This window comes from Tursiops truncatus, chromosome 10 (genome assembly GCF_011762595.2).
Source record: "Tursiops truncatus isolate mTurTru1 chromosome 10, mTurTru1.mat.Y, whole genome shotgun sequence".
NCBI lineage: Eukaryota > Metazoa > Chordata > Mammalia > Artiodactyla > Delphinidae > Tursiops > Tursiops truncatus.
Genome location: NC_047043.1, coordinates 58,025,428 through 58,049,595, shown reverse-complemented (window position 1 = coordinate 58,049,595; position 24,168 = coordinate 58,025,428). Strand labels below are relative to the sequence as shown.

The following is a 24,168-nucleotide window of genomic DNA, read 5'->3' as shown; positions in this document are numbered from 1 at the left end:
TATTGAAAATATTCCGTATTTCTATTCTTTCCATTAATTACTGAGGATTTTTTTTTCTTTAAAAACTCACAACCTTACTTTTCATAAAGTCCTGTTTTCATCTTTGTGAATTAAGATTCACATCTTTTGAGGTGTGTAGCAAAGTGTTTTATTATGTTTGTACCTTCTTTTTCTTTTCTTAAAATTGTTAATGGTAGACTTACATTAATTACACTTTGTATGATTAAATTGCCAACACTTTAAAAATACAACCATATCTAGCTTAAAAGACTTTAAAAGCTTATCTGGGTAGCATTCTGATTCATCAAGATAAGCACTGAGAAACACCTTTTTGTTCCTATTCAAGCACTAAATAGAAATAACTACATGGGACATGACTACACATTAAGTAAATGGTACACACACATGAACAGACCAAAAAAAGACATAAAAGTTTGAGTTTCTTAAATCTTTGAACCAGACTTCTTCTGATATAGGAGCACAAGATAATTTGTATTTTTAAATGAGGGAAAGTCTTAGTAGTACTTTGTTTTCCATTTCAGTATCTTTTTAAAAATAGCAAAAGGAATGCTAGCATTTCTAAAAATATCAATTTGTGACTATTTAGAAAATATAAATTTGAGGGGTTATGAATGAATACAAACACACTTTGGGGATGAACGTGCACCTTTAGTCCACGTAAGGAGTATATTAACTGCATTTATAATAAAAACATCCTACCTTTTGGAATAGGTGGCAAAGGATCTTCATAAAAAATCTTTTCAACTAATTCTGAGAAACTTTCTGAGAAGAACGGAGGTTTTCCTGAAATCATGTGAAAACTTGCAAAATTAAACAACAGTTTGCTGTTACCAGTAATTCTTAAGAAATCTCAACTACAGATAGTTCAGGATTGCATAATTTACAGGAAAAAACATGTATATAGCAATAACTAATTATTGAATGCCTAGTACATACCAGGCACACTGTCTATGTATTTTTATAGTTGTGTAATTCAAAATTTATCAACCTAACAAATACAAAATTCACTTATGGACAACCATGATCCAATGGCTACATGGGCCACTGGATACATCTGGTAATTCACAGTCACAGGTACCTTTACAAGACTTTCTACTAATAATCAGTTAGACACATCAGTTAGGCATATTTCAACATTCCAAATGATTATCATGAAAAATACCTCCATGTCAAAAGTTCCTACAAATCTGCTTATGCCTAGACACCAAGCAAGTCGGCCAAAATCAGTACATAGAAAATTTTAGGAAAACTAGCTTCTTCACATCTTATAGGTAAACTCTTTGAAAACTCCAGATGTAACCTTTGTGTGTGTGTGTCCAGCTCTGACTTTAAACTGAACCAGAAAGTAATCACCTGAAAACATTTCATAGAGCAGGCAGCCCAAGGACCAGAGGTCACTGGTAATGGAGAAGTCAGTACCCCTCACAATTTCTGGAGCTGTATAGATAAGAGATCCTAAGAACAAGGGAGAAAGGACAGCTTTGTTAGGCGTTTGTCCTGTTCCCAACACAAATCGACCTAGGAGAGACCAGGTGAGGTGAAAAAAGATGGGCGAACACGCACATAAATATAATTTCATGCATATTTCACATTTTTTAATGTTTTCTAATATTAAGGTCCCACTTCCCAAGACTATGTGAGAATATATAAAAATACAAAGATTTTGAATATTCACCTGAGTAAGAGGTGTGGCACATTGAGGTGCATTCTTTTTTTAAATTAACAATTCAAATAGCTGAAAGAAAAGAACCTTTGATTGTGGTATTTTGAATAGGATAGGTTAAGTTATGCAGCAGTAAGCACCCCAAATTCCCACTGACTTAACCACACAGGTTTTCTTATAACTGAAACTACACGTCCCTCACAGGTCAGCCAAGGGACCCCGACCCTCACAGTCAGTCCATCCAAGACCCAGGCTTCATTTCAACCATGCTTCCTCAATCACCAAGGCATGGGCAAAGAACGTAGCAAATTAAACACTGGCTCTTAAAATTCCCAAAGAGACTCGCATCACTTCTACGCACACTTGGTGAGCTTTGGCAGGGAAGATGCAATCCTACCATGTAACCAGAAGAGGAACAGAACAGGACCTATTTGGTGAACAGCACTAGTGTGTATCATGTACACTTGATACAGAGTTTAGTATTACATAGAAACACCAAATTCTAGAGACAGAAAGTTCCCTTGCTTACTTATGAGAGCAGCTGAAGCCTGGAAGGTACTCTAACGTCCTCTAAGTCACAGAGCTGGGCAGTACCAGAGCACTCGCCAAAACCCACAGCCTCCCGTCTTCCAATGAGAATGTTCTTACCGTGAAGTGAGTAATCACCAATCCCTTGGAAAAGAGGTTAATGTGCGCCCACCATGGGGACTGTTCTTAGATTAAGCTCAGAAGTAATCGAGTGTCACTGCTAGAAACTCTGACATTTCTTCACAACACAGCCCTCTTCCCCTTACGAAAGGGGAAAATTGGGGGAAAATTTCAAATACACGTTCCTGAAACACATTGCCCTCCTTGGTTTCTATATAAAAGCATAGTCCATGATACTCATTTTCATAGGAGGCCACGGAATGATATTTGGGGATTTAGAAAGCCTTCTTCCTGGGCGTGAAATCTTACTTCAAGACTGGCCCTGCAAGTTAAAGTTCCTTGCTCGTATTTATGGGGCCTCTGTTAACCCGCTGCTCCCCCCCACCCCCCACCCCTTTCCCTCATTCCTCTCATCCACGGCCATATGACCACCAAGCCCAAGGATGCCACTCTCTCTCTCAGTGCCCTTTGCTTCCTGGTGAGTGTACCAGAGCTTCGGTGGTCCAAAGTCTCAAGTACATACACCAGGAACTTGAGGAAAAGAGATCTTTATCACTTCTATCAAAAGTTCTGGTATAAGAAATATGACTTCACACTCTCCCCTCAAGCACAGCAATCTAACAGCCCAGGCCCCATCTCACTGACAAAACCACCTCCCAAGGACGCACCCTTAAAAATCTTCCTTACTTGCAGAAGAATATCAGCTGCTCAACAACGTTGAGTATCTCCTGAGCCACCAGTGTATGCCAGACACTGTTCTAAGTGCTGAGAATACAGCAGGAAGGGAGACAAAACCCCCCTCCTTATGTTCCAATGTTCTAAGGATAAGGCTTTGTCAGAGGTTCCCTGCGCCTCACACGGCATTAGAGCCACACGGAAAATGTAGGCCCTGGACAAAACCATCCATAAATCCAGACTTCTGATCATTTTTAATACATTTTTTGACTGGCAACATAAAAGGTGGACATATTATCTCCTAAACACGTGACTTGGGCGGCCCACAACTAGAGTTCTGACCTGGAAGCTCTCCACGTACCTTTGACTCTACTTTTCATGTTTTTCTTCAGTACATTTTCCCCACTATCACCTCCTCCTTCTTCTGCTGCCACCAATGCAAAGAATTCTTCCAAATTTTCACCTTCCACTTTGGCCAAGCAAAAATTACTAAACTTCAGTGTGCCAGGCCCTTCCAAGAGTATCTATAAAGGTTAAAAAACAAATGTGTTTAGAAACAAATTCTATTCAGTTTGCATTTCCATCCGTACCTCTTATAATCTCACTATAGAACTCTGAGTATTGGTTTTCTTGCTTCATTACAACTCAGAAAATTAAATGCTTACAAGTTTTTAAAAAAAGAAGCCAAAGAAACATAAATCCAACATTTGACTAGTAAGAAAATCAAATATTAAATTGTCCCTTCTCAGATGTAGATGAAAAACACATCATTTAACCACAGAGGGAAACCTCAGTCTTTTGGGAAAGATAAAGAGGAAAGTATATGAAACAATCTATACTCACCTATTCTCAGTGACAGTTGAAAGAGGATTTGGAAGCCCACCTGTCCTAGGGGTTGTTCATTCAAATGAGGACGTATGATTTAGGGTTAAGACTAGGGTGTTGAAGTTAGAGACCTAATTTGAGCCCTAGGTCCACCACTTACTGGCAGTCTGACCTGCAGACTTTACTTAACCTTTGTAAATCTGTCTCTTCACCTACAAAATGGAAAAAATGATCTTCGGACTGTTGTAAGGACTGAGGTTATACACGATGCAGAGGGCTTCTGACAGTGACTGGCATGTGTTAAGTGCGCAAGTCTGCTAATATAATTTGTGATTAGAAGTTATCTGTTGATTGTTGAAATCATACCTTTATCTCTTCCTCCCTGGCAATGGATCAGGGGGCTTCTTGGTCCTAAAAGCAAATTAAAGTTTACCCTCAACTTCTAGTCACAAATACTAAGGATGTCAGTTAGTCTACAACAGTGATCTTTAAACTTCTTTTTTGAGCGCCTGGAGGCCTTGTTAAGAAAAACTACTAGTCCCTACCCTGAGAGTTCCTGATTCAACAGGCCTGGGGTAGGGCCCGAGAACCTGCATTTCTAACAAGTTCCAGGTAATGCTGATGCTGCTGGTACAGGGAACACACTTTGAAAACCACCGGCAGGGGGCAGATAAAAATTTTAAGTTAGTAAATATTTTGGACTTTGCAAGCTGTAAGGCTTCTGTCCTGACTATTCAACTGCAGCCACTGACAATACATAAATGAAAGGATGTAGGTGTTCCAGTAAAACTCCATTTACAGAAACAGTCATCCTGCCGGAACTCTGCCAACCCCAGTTCTGGAATAAAAGTAACCTTACTTATCAGCCTGAAGCTCCTAGGTTATAAAGAGCTGATACTAGACCTCACTAAAGAGCTCCCACACAGAGGTTGGTACGTTATAGCCTCTAGGCTTGTACAAGCATGAGCTAAGAGAGGTTTTTATGTTTCTGAACAGTTGGAAAAAAATGAAAATAAGCTAATATTCCTTGACATGTGAAAATTACATGAAACTGACATTCCAGTGTCCATAAATAAAGTTTTATTGAAACAAAGGCACACCCATGCATTTACATATTGTCTATAGCTGCTTTCAGGGCTGTAATGCAGTTAAGTGGTTACAGTCTTGACACAAGTATATGAATATTTCAAACAAGAACTTCTATTTGTTATACAGAATTTTTACGGAGCTTTTTGTAGGTTTAATTAGGTTCTTATATAGATGGCCTAGAGAAATGTTTAACAAGGAAATATTCAACTTTTCATTTCATTGTGTTCACATTAACAAAGGAAAAGAACTAGCAGCTAAGACCAGTAACACATACAATCCCTAAGAAAATGTCCTACAAGTTTAACCTAAATATAATGCATAATCCTCACAATCTCCCTGAAATATCTACTTCCACATCACAGGCAAGAAAACTAAGGTACAGAGAGAGAGAAAAGGTAACTTGTCCAGGGCCCACAGCTTCTAAATATCAGTGTTCATGTGGCTCAGGCTCGAAGCAGGTTTTGTGACTCTACTGCACTGAAGCACGTCTACTTATGGTTAATTCGTTTTACTAGAAAAGAAAAATATTTGATCCATAATATCAGGAATCATACATACATAGCGAAGAACGTCATCATCAAACTAAAATAATGGCTCATAACTGTGTACTATAATTTAAGAGCGAGGAATCTTATTTTACAGACCTGTTGAGCTCATCATTCACCATATACCTCAAGAGCAATAATAATTACTCAAAGAACCCTGAAAGGAGGGGAGACTTCCCTTTCTAAAAGCTACTTCAATAGGTAGCTAAATAGGAACCTAAAACATAGTACTATGTACTTCCTTTTGTTTAAAAAAAATGTTCACTTAAAATTTCAAGATGTTCTATATCAAAATTGTATCTAAAAATAAAAACATCTTTGAGGAAGCCCTATGAATTGAAACACAAACAGGAAACCCAAACTTTCATGAATTACCTTCCCAGGAGAAATGTCACAAAAGAGAATGCCAAGTTGATGAAGATGATGTAATCCAGTAATCAGGTCAATCCCAAATTCTCTTACAACATCTTCTGGGAGGTTTTCGTCTTGAGCAATAACCATTTCTAAGGAACCACCTGCAAGTTGATTAAAATCACCCACTTTAACCCACCAATATTACACAGTGCCTCTGGGAGGTTCCATGCTGGGACCTGAGCATTAAAACATGATCAAATCAGTATACCTGGACAGTCTGGCAGGGGAAACATACATGTTAACAAACAGTGGTCCAAGCACCGTAAATGGAAGCCTCCACGCTCCAGAGCCAGCTCAGGGAGAATGACTGCTCAGACTGTAAGAATAGTCAATAAATAAGCCAGTGGGATGAAGGGAGAATCACTCTGGTGCTGTGATTTCTCACTCCAGATCCCTCAGGAAAGAAACAGCTACAAAAATTAGTGTTAAATACTAAGCTGTGCACTTTAATCACACCGTGCAAAGTACAGTTATGTTTACTCCTGTGCAAAGTTAGGTCACATTCTACAAGAACTGCATAACAAAAAAAGGTGCTCTTCCTTAATAGTTAGAAAATCACAAACTCTGACGTACACCACTGATGAAATGAAAGGCCAATGGCAGACACACTGCAAATTCCATTTCTATACCCTACCAGGGTCCCACTCACATCTCCTATCATCTAAGTGCCAGAAACCTTTTTTTTTTTTTCCTTAGGGTCAAGATTATAACCAGGAGTCAAGTTCAGAGAAAGTGAAGTCTTAGCTGGCATCTGAAAGTTCAATCAGAATTAGTGCAATGAAGGTAGGAGTATTTTGGGGTCTGTTCATTTTGTTTGGCGGGTGAGGAACCATTTCAAACACAGGCATAAATTAGAGTTAGGCTATTACAATGGCCAGGGGTCACAAATAACAGCTGAAGCAAAAAGTAAAACAGGTTGAGTGCCCTGATTACCTCAAAAGTGTGTACATCTCGTGAAAGTAATTAAACCACAGACTCCTCCTATTGATTCAGAAAAATAAAAGGCAAATAAATTATTCCAAATAACCTCTTTAATGACTGCATTAAATTCTAAGTGCCAGTATGTAGGAGATTCATAAAGCTATAAATAATATTTCACCTTAATATTTAATGATTTATTATTACTCAGTGTATAAATAGAAGTACACTAACCATGGTACTTGTTACATTTTTTCCTAAAGACACTGCAACTGAAAGCCCAGATAATACAGTATCTATGTATTTAGTCACCTTTCTTCCTGTACATAGTCCTAGAAAGTTATAGCAAGCAAGAGCTATAACATGTTATCTCTAATTATTGCTAGGTGGTGGTATTTGTTGATTCATCTTTGTATTTTTCCATATTGCTTAAGTTTTTAAGAGCAAGTATCCTTTGCATAAAAAGATAAGCACTTTATAAACTAATTAGCTAATAGCTAGTTGACCTAAAATACTTTGTTTTTACTGAATGGTAAAGCTTTTTTGATCAATAATCACTAAAAAATATTTCTAAGTGTTATATAGGTGATTTAGCATTATTTTATACCAAAGTAAAGTTAACCCCAAATTGAATTTTACATGTCTTCCTCTTACCAAACGCCTTTACCCTTTTCCAGTCCCTAATATCTATCAAGCAATAGGTGTTCAAGTTAACGTACTCAATAGTATCAACACTGCTTATATTTGTAATAGAAGAAAAATGGAAAATAGCAAAAACTATATCAGGGCTTCCCTGGTGGCACAGTGGTTAAGAATCCACCTGCCAAAACAGGGGACACGGGTTCGAGCCTTGGTCTGGGAAGATCCCACATGCCGCAGAGTAACTAAGCCCGTGCGCCACAACTACTGAGCCTGCGCTCTAGAGCCCATGAGTCACAACTACTGAGCCCGCGTGCCACAACTACTGAAGCCCGCGAATCTAGAGCCTGTGCTCTGCAACAAGGGAAGCCACCGCAACAAGAAGCCCACTCACTGCAACGAAGAGTAGCCCCTGCTCGCCACAACTAGAGAAAGCCCACGCACAGCAACAAAGACACAACACAGCCAAAAATAAATAAAATAAAATAAATTTATAAAAAAAAAAAAACTACATCATATGTTTTTTCGAAACTATATATTGTGGCTACAATCGTAGCACTTCTTACATGATCTTACCTGTGCAGAGTTCCACGACTAGCCAGAGATGATTACTGGTTTCATACCATTCATGAAAAGTTACAATATTCTTGTGTTTAATTTCATGGGTGAGACGAACCTATAAAAACACACAGCATTCACACTAAAATAAAAAAGTTCTTAAACCCTTGCATCTATTAAGAAACACCTAAATACACAACTGGGAAATAAATAAGAAAACACTGGAATTTATTCAGTGGAATTCTATACAGACATTAAGAATGATGGTTAAGAAGGCTGGTGACATGGAAAAATGCTAATTCAATATACAGTCTTTAAAAACAAACAAAATCTTGTACAAAAGTTTTGTGTATTTGTGTAAATTAACATCACAAAAGAATATTCATAGGAAAAATGACCAGAAGGTATACATCAAAATAGCTGCCGTTATGAGTAGAATTACTCGTGTTTTTAAATTCTTTCTACTTCTCATTTTCTATCTCCTATATTGAGTACCCAGTACTTTCATAATGAGGAAAAAAGAAATAATTTTAAAGGAAACAAAAAAAACCTTTAAGTAAGAATAACCTAAAGGCTCAATAATACAATAATAGTGAAATAAGTTGTATATTAATAATTATTATTAGGCCAACATTAAAGTATTTGTTGAATTTTATAACATGGAAAAATGACGTTATAATGTTAAGTGAAAAAAGCAAGAAATAAAATTATGTAATACCATGATTAGAAAATTTTTTAAAAGCCCATAGAAAAAAAGACAAGAAACAAACCAAAAAGAACAATGATTGCCTTCGGGTGATACAACAATGCTGCTCTTTCCTTCTATTCAGTTCTTTATATTCTCAAATTTCCTATAATGACAGTGTATTACTTTTACAATATTGAAAAGAACTCTCAAAGCCTTCTATTTTCTTTTTCAGCATATCCTTAGTGAATTCTAATATTAATTCACCTAGATTCTTAAAAGAGGAATGATTACAATGAACATACTGATCTTAAAATGTACATTTCCATTAGATTATAAGAATACTTATGCACCAAAAACAAGAGTGAATTCAAAACTCAACAATAAAGATGCAAAAGCCTGTCCGTTTAAAAACGCTAAGCTGCTTCTGGAATTTTTGCTTTCTCCCTTTAAAATTCCCATTAAATATAGGAACTAAAAACCACAAAAATGTATGCGAACCATCAAGACTCAGGATTGCTGATGACTAACTTACCAAAGTGCTTTGCACCCTTGCTTTCTGATTTTCTTTAAAAAAGAAAAACAATTACAAATTCTACTGTCACTCAACACAGGCTAACGGGCCCATAATTAGTAGAAATACAGAGCTCCCTGTTTTAGAAATGGAATTTGGGGACTTCCCTGGTGGTCCAGTAGTTAAGACTCCATGCTCCCAATGCAGGAGGCCTGAGTTCGATCCCTGGTCAGGAAATTAGATCCTGCATGCCTCAGCTAAAAAAAAGAAAAAAAGATCCCATGTGCTGCAACTAAGACCCAGCGCAGCCAAATAAATAAATAAATATTAAAAAAAGAAAAGAAATGGAATTTGGCACACTCTAGGAACAATTAGGTGGGCTCATACTGTACCAAAAATAAAGGAAAATGAATCTACATGACTTAGAAGACAGATGAGTAGAAAACCAAGCATCAGAGTGACTAAGAAAGAATTTGAAGAGCACCTTGTAATAGATCCCTAATACAAGGCCAAGAGAAAATGCGGAGAACCCTCAGTGAGCAATTTTAAAGGGATCTCTGCTGATTCTGGCACAGAAAAGGGAAGGTCCTAGTGAAAAAATAAAAGAGGTACAGAAATCCCGACAGAATTCAGGCCACAGCACACCCCTCCGGACCCTCCTGTACACTCAGTACATGCCAAGTACCCACTCTTCCAGACGCTGGGCTGCCAATCTCACCCTCCACCCTCACCGCAACCACCCATCTGCAGCCTGCGCTGGCCAATGCAGGAGATACAGTGGCCAATACTCACCACAGATGGCTACTGTGCTCTTTTGAGGAGCAGTTGGTCTGAGCTGGGACGAGCCCCAAGTGTAAAATACACACCAGATGCTCAACACTTAACATCAAAATTAGAAAAATATCTCGATAATTTTATACTGGTTGCACGCTGAAATAATAATACTTTGTATATACTGGATTACGTAATATATATTAATAAAATGAATTCCACTGATTTTTCCTTTTTCATCGTAGATACTATGAACTTTAAAATTAGATTTGTAACCACAAGGACTTCCCTGGTGACGCAGTGGTTAAGAATCCACCTGCCAATGCAGGAGTCACAGGTTCGATCCCTGGTCCAGAAAGGTCCCACATGCTGCAGAGCAACTAAGCCCACGGGCCACAACTACTGAGCCTGTGCTCTAGAGCCCGTGTGCCACAACTACTGAAGCCCACGCGCCTAGAGCCCGTGCTCTGCAACAAGAAAAGCCACCACAATGAGAAGTCCGTGCACCACAACGAAGAGTAGCCCCCGCTCACCGCCTAGAGAAAGCCCTCACACAGCAACGAAGACTCAACACAGCCAAAAATAAAAAATAAATAAAAATGTCTGTAACCCCCATTATATTCCTACTGGACAGCATTGCTAGATTTTTTTCTTTTTTTTTTTTTTTTTCCGGTACGCGGGCCTCTCACTGTTGTGGCCTCTCCTGTTGCGGCCTCTCCTGTTGCGGAGCACAGGCTCTGGACTCACGGGCTCAGCGGCCACGACTCACGGGCCCAGCCGCTCCGCGGCATGTGGGATCTTCCAGGACCGGGGCACGAATCCGTGTCCCCTGCATCGCAGGCGGACCCTCAACCACTGCACCACCAGGGAAGCCCTATATTTTTTCTTTTTACTGATAACTGTATTCTCTCCAAAATCTCTTCCACACATCCTAGTCCATGATCACCACTCACTCACTTTCCAGCTCACTTGCTCTAGTACTGCTATTCCAGTTCAATTAAACCCTCCACACACTCTGCGTACACCCAAGGCACTTAAGCAGACACAAACCACGCTGACTGAGCTACCTTCCACTGACGATTCCCAATCTCAAATGGCCCCAGCTGGTCTGTTCTCCAGGTGACTAATTCACACCTTTTCTTTCCTCTTTTCTAGAACACTGCCTTCCCCTTCCCCCATCTCCTAACTGAAAGCTTAGATTTTCACCTCAGAGAAATCCTAATCAGAAGAGAAATTCCTCATTTCCCCAGCTCCAAATCTACCAACTACTGTGCACCTTGCCACCCATATACCTGTCTTCCCTTAACTGTTCACACGCCTTTCAAAAGCCAACACCTCCTCATGCACATGAGGATGGCTGTTTTAACAAACAAAAACCAAACCAAACCAACCAAAAAAAAACCAGAGAAAATAACAAGTGCCTGCAAGGATGTAGAGAAATGGGATCCCTTGCACTGTTGGTGGGAATATTAAATGGTATAACCTCTGTGGAAAACAGAGTGTATATTTCATGGGCTTGGACAAATACGTAATGACATGTATCATACAGAAGAGTTTCACTGCCCTAAAATCCTCTGTACTCCGCCTATTCATCCTTCCCACTCCTCCCCCCGCCCCCCAAACTCTGGTAACTACTCATCTTTTTACTGTTTCCATACTTTTGCCTTTTCCAGAATGTCATATGGTTGGAATCATACAGTATGTAGCCTTTCAGATCAGCTTCTCTTACCTAACAACGTGCATTTAAGGTTCCTGTGTCTCCTTGTGGCTTGATAGCCCATTTCTTTTTATTACTGAACAGTATTTCATTGCATATATGTAGCAGTTTGTTTATTCATTCACTTACTGAAGCGCACCTTGATTGCTTCAATTATGAATAAAGCTACTATAAACATGTGTGCAGGTTTTTGTGTGGACATAAATTTTCAACTCTTTTTGGGAAAATACCAAGAGTTTGATTGTTGAACTGTCCAGAACTCTTTCCATCTTGCAGAACTGAAACTTTATACACATTAAACAATAACTCCCCATTTCCCCTTTCCCTGGCCTCCGGCAATCACCTTTGTACTTTGTTTCTGAAAGTTACCTCGTATAAAATGGTGATGGCTACACAGCAATAGGCATGTATTTAATATCAAACTGTATACTTTAAAATGGTTAAGATGATAAATTTTATTTTATGTGTATTTTACCACAATTAAAATAAAGTTGGAAAAAAAAAGCTAGATTTGGTCCAAGGAGCCTGGGCTGTAAAGTTGGTACAGCTATTGCAAACCCAAGTCACTCTCACCCAATGTCCTTCCTTTGGAAAGCTTCATAATCATATACTAAATTTAAAAGTAAGTGATCTAATAGAGTATATTTTCTCTGACTCTTACAAAAACAAACAACAAAAACCTAAGTTGCTAATTACTTGGGTATGTTTATTAGTCATTATTCAGGATTGGTGGCACTACAGAGAAAAGGCTGCCCGCTCCAAATTGAAAATGTGCCATTTGCTATAGTGAGTTCAATCGCTTCTGTTTACATACTACTTATTCTATCTGATCATAACTCTGTCTTTTCCCAAAGGGAGGGAAACATACTTGACTTACCCAATTGGTTATTTCAGGCCTCTTGCACTTATCAGTACAGAGAATAGCTACAAAATTGATTGTTCCCTTCCGTCGCCCTTTGTAGACAACTGTCTTGCTTCCTCTGCCAATCTCTTCATACAGAATGAAGTTTTCCATCTCTGGGCTGACTTCTCACGTTTGATGAAACGGCAGCCTAATAGCATCTCTAGCTCCTAAAAAGTAAACAAAAATGGCACTTAAAAATGCAAGCTTGGGACTTCCCTGGTGACGTAGTGGTTAAGAATCCACCTGCCAATGCAGGGGACGCGGGTTCAAGCCCTGGTCTGAGAAGATCCCACATGCCACAAAGCAAATAAGCCCGTGCACCACAACTACTGAGCCTGCGCTCTAGAGCCTGCGAGCCACAACTACTGAGCCCGTGAGCCACAACTACTGAAGCCCACGCACCTAGAGCCCATGCTGTGCAACAAAAGAAGCCACCGCAATGAGAAGCCCACGCAACTAAGAGTAGCCCCCACTCACTGCAACTAGAGAAAGTACACACACAGCAACGAACACCAAATAACAGCCAAATAAATAAATAAATTTATTTTTTAAAAATGCAAGCTAGTTGCATGATTAATTAGCCTAAGCTATTTAATATGTAAATAAATCTAATAATTCTATAAATTCAAAATATTCGCCTACAAATGTTGAATACAAGTCTTTTTCATAGAATGAAAAAAAGAAAAAAATAAAAGAAACAATTCACAAACTAATATTCAACGCCCTAGTCACAAGACTTTAATAAAAATAATGAAAATGACAGCTATTTCCAACACATGGAACAAAATCAGGGAATGAGTGAGATTTCAGCCAGTGTATCTTGATACCTCTCTTACTTTCTCTGTTACACTGGAAAGCACTTTGTGTCAATATCTGTATAATGAATGGGGTAATATGCCCCACCTAAACCCAAATGATGAGAAATGAGACAATGTCTGTGAATACACTCCATAAACAAATATGGAATGATAGTACATCTATCTAATCCGTAAGGACTGGCGTCAATCCAAATATTATTCGAAGCAAATAAAGTACTGGCTGAGCAAATTACTGGCTCCTGGGCCAAATCCAGCCTGCTGCCTATTCTATAAATTAAACTTAGTTGGAACATAGCCACACTCAATCATTTATATATTGCCCAAGGATGCTTTCAGGCTACTATGGCAGTGTTGAGTAGTTGTAACAGAGACCCTATGGCCTGCACACTCTCTAAAATATTTACTATCTGGCCCTTTACAGAAAAAGTTTGCCAACTCCTGTTTTAAATCAAGCATTTTTTTTTAAAAACATCCACATCATTATCAAGGATAATGAGTTCATTTTCTTCGCCAAGAAAAATCCGCTAATATTCCTGAGTGAATAACAATTTGATGTAGTCTTTTACTAGTCTAGTTTTTTGTTTTTTTCTTTTTTCTGCGGTATGCAGGCCTCTCACTGTTGTGGCCTCTCCCGTTGCGGAGCACAGGCTCTGGACGCGCAGGCTCAACGGCCATGGCTCACGGGCCCAGCCGCTCCGCGGCATGTGGGATCTTCCCGGACCGGGGCACGAACCCGTGTCCCCTGCATCGGCAGGCGGACTCTCAACCACTGCGCCACCAGGGAAGCCCACTAGTCTAGATTTTTAATTAAAACTGAAATAAAATAATGGACTTGATATATTAAACATATTTCCAACATAAAGTTATTTACTCAACCAAAAACATCTTTCAAAATGCCATCTCTTTGAGAGGATTATACATGCTAGACTACATAAAACTTCCCAGAAATTATTCAAGCAGTAAGATATCCTCTTTAAAAACAGCTTATGTTTCTGTATGGTACCCAGGAAGTCAGAACATAGCAAAATCCCTATGAAACAGAACATAAAAGAGCAATAAATTAATGGGTATGGGGTTTCTTTGGGGGCAGATAAAATGTTCTAGAATTAGATAATGTGGATGGTTGTATAACTTTGTAAATACACTAAAATTCAGTGAATTGTACAATTTTAAAGGGGTGAATTTTATAGTATGTGAATTTTATCTCAATATTTTTACTGAGGTATAACTGACATATAACAGCGTGTAAGTTTAAAGGGTACAACGTGTTGATACATTTATACATTATAATAGTGTTAAGTAATGCTATGATGGTAACCATCTCATCACATAATTATTTCTTTTTTCTGGCAAGAACATTTAAGATCTAGTCTCTTAGCAACTTCGAAGTACATAGTACATTTTTGCTATGATCACGATGACGTACATTATATCTCCAGAACTTATTCATCTTTAGTTTATAAGCCATACAGCAACAGACAGAGGAGCAAGATTTGGCCGGTAGGCAATAGTTTACTGACCCCTATCTTGGTATAGGAAACCATTAATCTAAGAATCTAGGAATAACTCTATGATTCCAACTTCCAGTGAAATTAAAACTTACTGCAAGATGGGAAAAATTCTACTCTAAAAACTTATAGGCTCATGGACTTCCCTGGTGGTGCAGTGGTTAAGAATCTGCCTGCCAATGCATGGGACATGGGTTCGAGCCCTGGTCCAGGAGGATCCCACATGCTGCGGAGCAACTAAGCCCCTGCGTCACAACTACTGAGCCTGCGCTCTAGAGCCCGCGAGCCACAACTACTGAGCCCGCGTGCCTTAGAGCCCGCGCACCACAACTACTGAAGCCCACACACTCTAAGGCCCATGTGCAGCAACTACTGAGCCCATGTGCTGCAACTACTGAAGCCCATGTGCCTAGAGCCCGTGCTCCGCAACAAGCCACCGCAATGAGAAGCCCGCACAAAACAAAGACCCGATGCAGCCAAAATAAAAATTAAGAACACTTATAGGCTAGTAATTACATTTAGTCATTTGGATTATAAACCTGGTATCTAGATCAAATAAGAAATCAAACTATTAACAGCGAAATTTCTAAATTCTAAGTAGAAAAAATGTGGGACAGTTTTGAATTTAAATCAATCAAACCCAAAAAAGGTACAGATAATATCTATCTATTTTAAGAAACAGTTTTACTAAGTCCCTTTTACATTCCTCTCCTCCCTGAAACCCACTCATTAAAAAGAACTGTAAAAAATTAACAAACATGTATAACTGAATTACTCTGCTGTACGTCTGAAATTAACACAACATTGTAAATCAACTATATTTCAATTAAAAATTTTTTTTGAATTAATAAACAGAAACGCAGGAAGATAGCATCCACTTCCTAAAGCTTTGGCCTTAAAGGGACATAAGGTCACCAAAGAAAAACTACAATTTGCCCAAACCCAGGCTTGATATTTAGGGCATCTAATATCAGAAAAAGGGCTATACCTAGACCCAGATAGACTTCATGGCAGCCTACATTTCCCAAAACCAAAACTAAGCCCCAGCTGTGACGTTTTCTCAGGCTAGTTGGTTACTGCAGAAATTGGATCCCAAATTTCTCTTACTGCCAAATCTCTACATGTTTTACTCAACAATAACAACCTCAACCCCATCTTTTGAGAAGGACCACAAGACACAGCCTTCAAGGCCTTAAAATAGAGTTTGATGAACCTACCTGCCCTGGGCATCCCCATTATCATATTCCCTTTTTCTTTTTTGTATACGAAAAGGAAGAGCGTGCCCTTGGGGTAGTCACCCAAAACCACGGAGACCACCATCAGCCCAAAGGGTATTATAAACAGCAACTGGACCCTGTGGTACAGGGATACCCCTTTGCCTTAGAGCCATTACAGCCACTGCCCTTTGGTTAAGGCCACTGGGAAAATCATGCGGGATCCCCTTTAACCATCTGTACCTCATGCAATAGAAGCTCTCCTAAATTCTCATTACACTCAACGTTTATCAGCTGGCCTCCTCACCGCCTATGAAATCCTTTTGTTAACTGCCTCTCCCATAACTCTTTTATTGTTGTAATAACTTAACCTGGCTACTCTTCTCCCCTCCTTCACCAAAGTACCTCTCCACACGAATCACCTCATGGTTCTATAGGAAATTCCACTGGGTAAACGTGACTTCTCATGGTTCACTGATGGTTATTTTAAAGGTGACAATGGCAAATACTGTGTTGGGTATGCTATTGCAACTCCTTTTGATGTTGTTGAGGCAGCATCTTTACCTACGGCTACTTCAGCCCAACATACTGAATTATACACCCTTACAGGGGCTTGTAGTTTAGCCAAGGACAAAAGTGTCAATATTTACACTGACAGTAGATATGCTTTTAGAGTAGCTCATGATTTTGGAATGTTGGGGAAGCAATGTGGCTTCTTTACTTCCAGTGGAAATAAAATTTTAAGTGGCCCCTATGTTCAGGAATTATTGAATGCAATACTTTTACCTGCCGCTTTAGCTATTAAGATTCCAGGGCATTCTAAGCTTGACTCTCTGGAAGCAAAAGGAAATCACCTTGCTGCTATTTCTGCAAGGAATGCTGCCCTTAAAGGGACCAATGGCAGCCAAACCTTTGTCATGGTCCAAAGAGATATTTCTCCAAATGATAATTTAGAAAAACTGGCTAGAAAGGCCCAACAGTTGGCCTCAGAAAAGGAAAAAGAAGATTAGAAATTCAGGGGGTTCCCTGGTGGCGCAGTCATTAAGAATCCACCTGCCAATGCAGGGGACACAGGTTCGAGCCCTGGTCCGGGAAGATCCCACATGCCACGGAGCAACTAAGCCCGTGCACCACAACTACTGAGCCCATGTGCCACAACTACTGAAGCCCGTGTGCCTAGAGCCCGTGCTCCACAACAAGAGAAACCACCGCAATGAGAAGCCCGCGCACTGCAATGAAGAGTAGCCCCCGCTTGCGGCAACTAAAGAAAGGCCACACGCAGCAACGAGGACCCAATGCAGCCAAAATTAAATAAATAAATAATAAAAATAAATAAAAGAAAGCTGCCTGCTGACTTAAAAAAAAATTAGAAATTCAGCAACTGTTGGTTTGATAGAACAGAAAGCTCTGGTTTGAACTAAGTAACAACAGTCCTATGGGAGACCAAGATCCCCACTCCTCACCACTGTACATGCATTAAAGCATCAGTCTACTGACAAAATAAGAGCCTTCATGAATCAATATTGCTGCGCAAACATTAAGAACGCCACAAAAGGTGCCTCCCTCACTTGTCAAAATACAACCCATGTAGGCCTGTGCGTACTGCCCCGGGACATTTTCATCTGCATGATGGACCATTTGAGGTCTAGCAAATGGATTTCATAAAACTTCATCTAGTGAATAAAGTATGCTTTAGTCACGGTCTGTACATTTTCACTGGACTTCCCTTGCAGACAGCCTACTGCCTCTTAACGTGGCTAAAGTCCTTTTGGAAAAGAGTATCGCTACTTGGGAAACTCCTCTCAAACTTCATAGTAATCAAGTAACCCATTTCACAGGCCAGGTGCTTCAACAAGTGTGCACTGTTCAGCTGGCTTTACAACACTTACACTTTACTTACCATCTTCAATCCTCTGGTTTAGTTGAACGTACTAACAGCATTATGAAGACTCAATTGGCAAAATGTGTAAAGACCCTCCAAACACCTTAGCCAAAAGCATTGCTGTTGGTTCTTCTAAATCTCAGATCCACCCCTTTTGGAATTCAGAAACTCTCAACCTTTGAGATCATCACAGGACACCCAAAGCACTTGTCCCCTGCTTCTTACTACCCACAATTAATAAAAGGAGAGATACTCCAACATTGAAAGGTCTAATTGTCTCTATTAAAAATAACCATGATGGGCTTCCCTGGTGGCGCAGTGGTTGAGAGTCCGCCCGCCAATGCAGGGGACACGGGTTCGTGCCCCGGTCCGGGAAGATCCCACATACCGTGGAGTGGCTGGGCCCGTGAGCCATGGCCACTGAACCTCCGCGTCCAGAGCCTGTGCTCCGCAAAAGGAGAGGCCACAACAGTGAGAGAGGCCTGCGTACCCCAGGGAAAAAAAAAAAAAACCATGTTTTGGTAGGGCGGTCTTTTTAAATTTACTTATTTATTTTTGGCTGTGCTGGATCTTTGTTGCTGTGTGCGGGCTTCATCTAGCTGCAGCAAACGGGCTACTCTTCGTTGCAGTGTGCCAGCTTCTCGTTGCGGTGGTTTCTCTTGTTGCAGAGCACGGGCTCTAAGCACACGGGCTTCAGTAGTTGTGGTGCACGGGCTTAGTTGCTCCGTGGCATGTGGGATCTTCCCAGACCAGGGCTGGAACCTGTGTCCCCTGCATTGGCAGGCAGATTCTTAACCACTGCGCCACCAGGGAAGCCCGGTAGGGCAGTCTTTTTACCATGCACCCTCAGGACACGAAGACCTTAAGCATCACACCTTGCAACCTGGAGATTTCATTTACTGGAAAAGACACTTCCAGAAGAACTGTCTTCAGCATCACTGGAAAGGCCCCTATCAAGTACTAGTAACCAACCCTTATGCCACCAAACTCCAAGGAATACAACTCTTGGATTCACAATACATCTAAAGGAAGCACCGCACTCTGACTGGACCTGCACATCCTCTGGTGACCTGAAAGTAAAGATTTCCCGGAATTGAAGCAGACAGTTATCTGATGAGACAGCTTTCCCAAGATATCCAGATCAGAGCTGCTGGAAGGTTGCCACTGTTAGGCTGCACCCCTCAGGCCTGCAAGCCTTGTAGCTGCCAAGCCTCGAAGAGCCCAGACTCAGGGACAGAGACATAAATGGCTTACTGGACAGAGGATCTTACATGCCTGAAGCAAGGTCCTGGAGTGACACCCCACCGTGTATGGCAGACAGCAGACAGGACACGGCAGCACTCTTCACTACTCAAGGGAGGAGGAGGCTACCATTTATGGGGGTGGGAATTGACATCAGATGGGCTCATCAGTTACCAGGGACTAATTAACCTCTATAATTAAGATGATTGGATAGTCATGTGAGTGAAGCAGGGACTGGTCAAGCTGGGCGTGTACAGAGAGCAGAGAACAGCCATTTTGAATGGCCTAACCAGACAGTAGCCAAACCTTTGATGATGGCCTAAGACTTCAGAGGCTCGCCAATGTCTATCATCTTGACAACATATGGATTTTAGATTAAAAGTGCCTGAGAGTTCTCCCTCCTACCTTTCCTTGTTACTTGTGACCTTAATAGGTTTCCCATCTGTGCCCTTTCCCTCCAACTTGAGACACTACACCCAGGAAAGATACTTCCCGACACTGAGGGACAAAAAGCCCCTGAAACTAGAAAACCTGACTCTTGATCAGCAATGCTTTCAGAGAAAAATCTTGATCAAAATGGAGAAGTGTAAAAAACTAATAAACAGAAACCTCAATTAGAGTCGAAAGACCAGAAGTGGGGAGCTCTCATGCCCTGCAAAGATAGCAGAGCCCAACGAGAAGAAGAAAGATTCCTCTTCTTTGCTGGCAAGGACTCAACTCAATGAAAAGCCATGGATTCTTTGTTTATTACAGCCCTCCCAACTGCCTTTTCATCTCTAAAAAAGCCTTCGCCTTCCCTGCCATGCTGGGGAATTGCACGGTGGCTTGTCACGGTTACACGCCCTGAATTGGGATTCCCTGCTGATGCCAAATAAACCCATCTTTCCTGGAGAAATGTGTGCCAGTCTTTTGGTTCAGGTAAACAGAACCAGTGCTGAGTCCTGACCCACTAAAATGCAGCCTTAACAGGAGTAATTATGTGGCAAAAAAAAAAAAATCACCAGATACCTTAATTAAATGTTCACGAATTGGTACATTAGGATACATCAGAATAAGATGTTGAAATAATAAGTTTTTATGTAAGATGAGTAAGTGATTCCTTGAAAATAAGGTTTTAGGCCACAAAAAAAAAAAAAATAAAAATAAAAAATAAAATCTTAAAATTTTGAATTTGAGTCAGGCCAAATTCACGTCCTCAATCTTTCACTGAATAGAGGCACCTGAGCAGAGCAGGCAGCTGAAATTAACAAAACACATCAATTACAAACTGGGTTTAGACGAGCGTTTATTACCTGCAGCACTTCCCGATTCTGAGAGCTCAACTTCCTTAGGCTAAAATAAGAATTGGATCAGATGGTCTTCTAAGTTTATCTTCCAAATTTGAAAGCCCGTGACTAAGATTCTTTTTGTCTCACTCCAGGGATGTTCCTCACCTTAGACTTCCTAATATGCATTTTTTTTAACATTTGTAACCTCAACTTGTAAAATGAAACACAAATACAGAAAAACCCACAAAATAAATGTATACTTTAATGAATTATTGTAAGAGAGACATCCTCGTAATCATCACTCAGGTCAGGAATAGCACTTTGCCAGCGACCCCAGAATCCCTTCCCTGAGCCTAGGACCATAACAACTCCTACTCCCCAAAAGTAATCACTCTCCGGACTTTGATGCGTTTCTTTATAGTTTTCTCACTGTAGTGTGCATTCCCAGACACCAGAGTTTAGTCTTCCACATTTTCTAAAAGCATGGCGCATTTTTAAGCCTCTTTTAATCTACAAGTTCACCTAGGTATCATCTGAGAAGCCAGAGGTCAGAGGAATTCACACATACGAGCAACTGAAGCATTTAAGATTCAGCGGACAGAGCCTACATTCAACAAACTCTGAAACGGTTCAGGTGGTAACAGCACGCTGGTAAAGACATGAGTGAACCCGCCTCTTAATCATCCCCACCTTCAAATCATTAACTCCCTCTCTAGCGGCAATCAGCAACAACAGGAAACTCGATAGAAATGCAAATTCTCGCCCTGGGCCCAGATCTACTGAATCAGAAACTCTCGAAACAGGGTCCAGCAATTTTGCGTTTTAACTCGCCGTCCGGATGCGCGCTACCTTTGAAAACCGCAGGCGAAGTCAACCTTTCCCGAGGGCACAAAAGGCGTCGGGCACTATGCTAAGCACTAAACAAGTGCTCCTCCTCGCAACACTTTTCGGACCAAATCAACTGCAAGCTTTGAGCGTGGTCTGACGTCGAAAGTGTAGGCTCTGAGTCTCTACGTAAACACCCTCTCCTCCCCACCCCAAGTAGATCGCGGCCAGCGAACTGGCGGCTTTCACTGCCTCCCCACGTCCACCGACATCAGTCAGCGAGGCCGGCTTAGAACCCGGAAAGCTAAGTCAGCGTTTTAAGGTATAAAACTCCGAATACGGGGCGTCTATAAAGCGCGTCTCCCGAACCCAGGTCTAGAATAGGTGTCCCGCGTACCCTGAACCAAAAGTTGTGCGGGGTTTAACACAAACACAAAGCAGAACCCGAAGAGAGAGAGGGGGCGCTGAGGGCACAGGGTCCACGGAGGTAGGGAGGGTGGTGGGCAGCTCCCCTGCAGGCCTAGTCTCTCCAACAAACGCTGAAAGACACAGGAACCCACATTAAAAACGGCACTACCGCTCACCTTCTAGCTCTGTGGGGAGAAGCCGCAGGTCCACTGGAGGCCTGCCGCCAGTGCGCGCGTCTCGCCCCCGACCCCTTAGGACGAGTCCACTGGCCAAAAGCCAGGGGCGAAGCAATGGAGCAAGGCCGACAGCGTGAGGCCGTGCAGGTCTAGCACCCCTCTGTGTTTGCATTCGGCCTGCCCGTCTCCAGGGCAGCACGCAGAACGCCGGAAGGAGCGCAGGGCGCTGATTGGCTGAGCAGTTTCGCTTCCCATTGGCTGGGGCCTGGAAGTGACGCCGCCTCGCGCCCAGCGTTAGGACGAGTCCACCGATCTACCCTAGGTCGGGGTAAAAAGTGCAGGGCTCAGAGCGTCGGCGACCGGCCTTGCGAGTTCTGCACCCCTCCGCGTTTGGATTAGCCCATCCCGTTTCCAGGGCAGCACGCCGAACGCCGGAAGGAGCACAGGGGCGCTGACTGGCTGAGCACTTTGAGTAGCTATTGGCTGGGGCCCGGAAGTGGGCGGCAGTGTTGGAGTGTCTGTCCATCCGAACTGTGTGTGGGGACTGGGGGCTTGGGCGGGTGGAGGAGAACTGCCTGGGCGGTAGTTGCATAGTTGGCGGCAGTGGAGTCCTGGGCCCTCGTCATTTCTTCCTGCACCTACTGTCCTCCGTTTCCTTCCATCCTTTTTCTTTCTGACGCCCTCCAGAGTTCAGGTGGACGTGACGACATAATCCGGATAACGAATGGCTCCTCGAATAGCTTCCTGACCCTTTAGAAAAAAGAAGGCTATGAATTACCTTCTTTCTTGTACATGAGAAAACAGACCAGATCCCTGATCTCCAGTTGGTTGCTTATGACTTTCAAAGCTCCACGTTCTCAAATTCCAACCACCAGAAACGTTAACACCAGCTCCTCTCTTCCATGCGAGTTAGCGCAGAGATTATCAACTTTGGCATCAGAATCATGTGGAGCGCTGGTTAAAACAAGCCCACCCACCCACAGCACTTCTGATTCTGTAAATCAGGACGAGGCCCCTAATTTCGCATTTCTATCAAGGTTCCAGGTGATGTGGATATTGCCAATAAGGGACCACGCTTTGCAAACCTTTACGTGTAGGAACCGTGCCTCTCTCTGATCTCAAGTTAACCACGTCTCCTATTCTTCTAACCCTTCTTGCCTTCTCAGGAGTCTTACATTAGCCATTATTGTCAGTTTTTTGTATTTAAGAGAATTGATGTAGAAAAAATTCCTCACTTCCTAATTAATCAAGACATACAATGAAATATCAGCTAGTTTATTCCGAGTTTTGACAGCCTACGCGTTCATGTCAGAAACAAAACCAAATCCTGGTGCTTCTTAGCCTAAGTTCTTTGGATGCCTCCAGGGAATACATAAACCTGCCAAGGCAGTTAAAATGTTGTGTGCATGTGCATTTTTCTGGGTGGAGAGTCCATGGTTTGATCAGATTCTCAAAGGTACCAATGACCCAGAAAAGTTTAAGAACTGCTATAGATAATTTTAAGACAATATCACAAACACAAGCTAGAGAGTACTTGAAGGAAAAACTCACCCCGCTCAGTGACAACCACTGGACCAAAGGTAGGACCTCAACAGGCATTAGTTCAATTTCAAAAAATAAAAAACAGCTGAGTGCTGCTTAGGTTCTTGAACAGGGCAGAGCTGAAACACCATGTTCTTAATTGCTTCAATTCCTGGGCACTTTCAGGGTGACCTTTGCCTTCACCTTAATTTTAGATTTTCCTTCTCATTATAGTTGGTAAGAATGAGTCTGACATGAAGGATACCAAATGCTGAATTACATGCAACCTCTTCCTCTCAGAAATACCTTCTGCTTCCTCTTCCTACTGTCTAGATTATCAGAAAGAATCTCTTCATTCAGTCACATACAAAGTTCCTTTGAACAAAGCACTATGTTAGACATTGCAGAGGTGAAAAAATCACTTATTGGTTATCTTTCTTCATTTGAAGAAGCATGCAAAATAATAATACATGTAAAGTTAGGCAAAAAAAAATTAGGGAAAGGGCAAACAAATTAAGAAAATTCACCTGGATCCTGGATAGAAGATACAACAACAAAAAAATACATATTTTGAAGGCTCTGAATGATGGTAAGTGTGCAGAATGGGCCCTGAAATGGGCTTTGTGTATTCTAGCTGCTATTAGAGAGAAAATCTTAAGTCTTCACTGGCTACACAGTAAAAACAAACCGTTTAGTCAGGAAAAATTTATTCCTGAAATA

General features: G+C 41.3%; 1 protein-coding gene across 10 annotated transcripts in view; it reads right to left on the bottom strand.

The window, feature by feature from the left end:
* ULK4 (unc-51 like kinase 4) overlaps positions 1 to 22,100 on the bottom strand; it is a 522,462-nt gene extending 500,362 nt beyond the window's left edge. For 2 of the 10 annotated variants that reach the window (XM_033864673.2, XM_033864674.2), the window contains exons 1-7: positions 21,928 to 22,099; positions 12,560 to 12,753; positions 8,014 to 8,113; positions 5,842 to 5,981; positions 3,369 to 3,531; positions 1,375 to 1,476; positions 721 to 804 (exon numbers count right to left, since the gene is read on the bottom strand). In XM_033864673.2, coding sequence (XP_033720564.1) covers positions 721 to 804; positions 1,375 to 1,476; positions 3,369 to 3,531; positions 5,842 to 5,981; positions 8,014 to 8,113; positions 12,560 to 12,697 — 727 coding nt within the window. In that variant the 5' untranslated portion in view covers positions 12,698 to 12,753; positions 21,928 to 22,099. Of the gene's footprint in view, positions 1 to 720; positions 805 to 1,374; positions 1,477 to 1,696; positions 1,757 to 3,368; positions 3,532 to 4,198; positions 4,244 to 5,841; positions 5,982 to 8,013; positions 8,114 to 12,559; positions 12,754 to 21,927 lie in introns of those variants that run through there. The other 8 variants (XM_033864676.2, XM_073811052.1, XM_033864682.2 and 5 more) reach the window with 7 other exon arrangements.
* Positions 22,101 to 24,168: the final 2,068 nt, after the last annotated feature.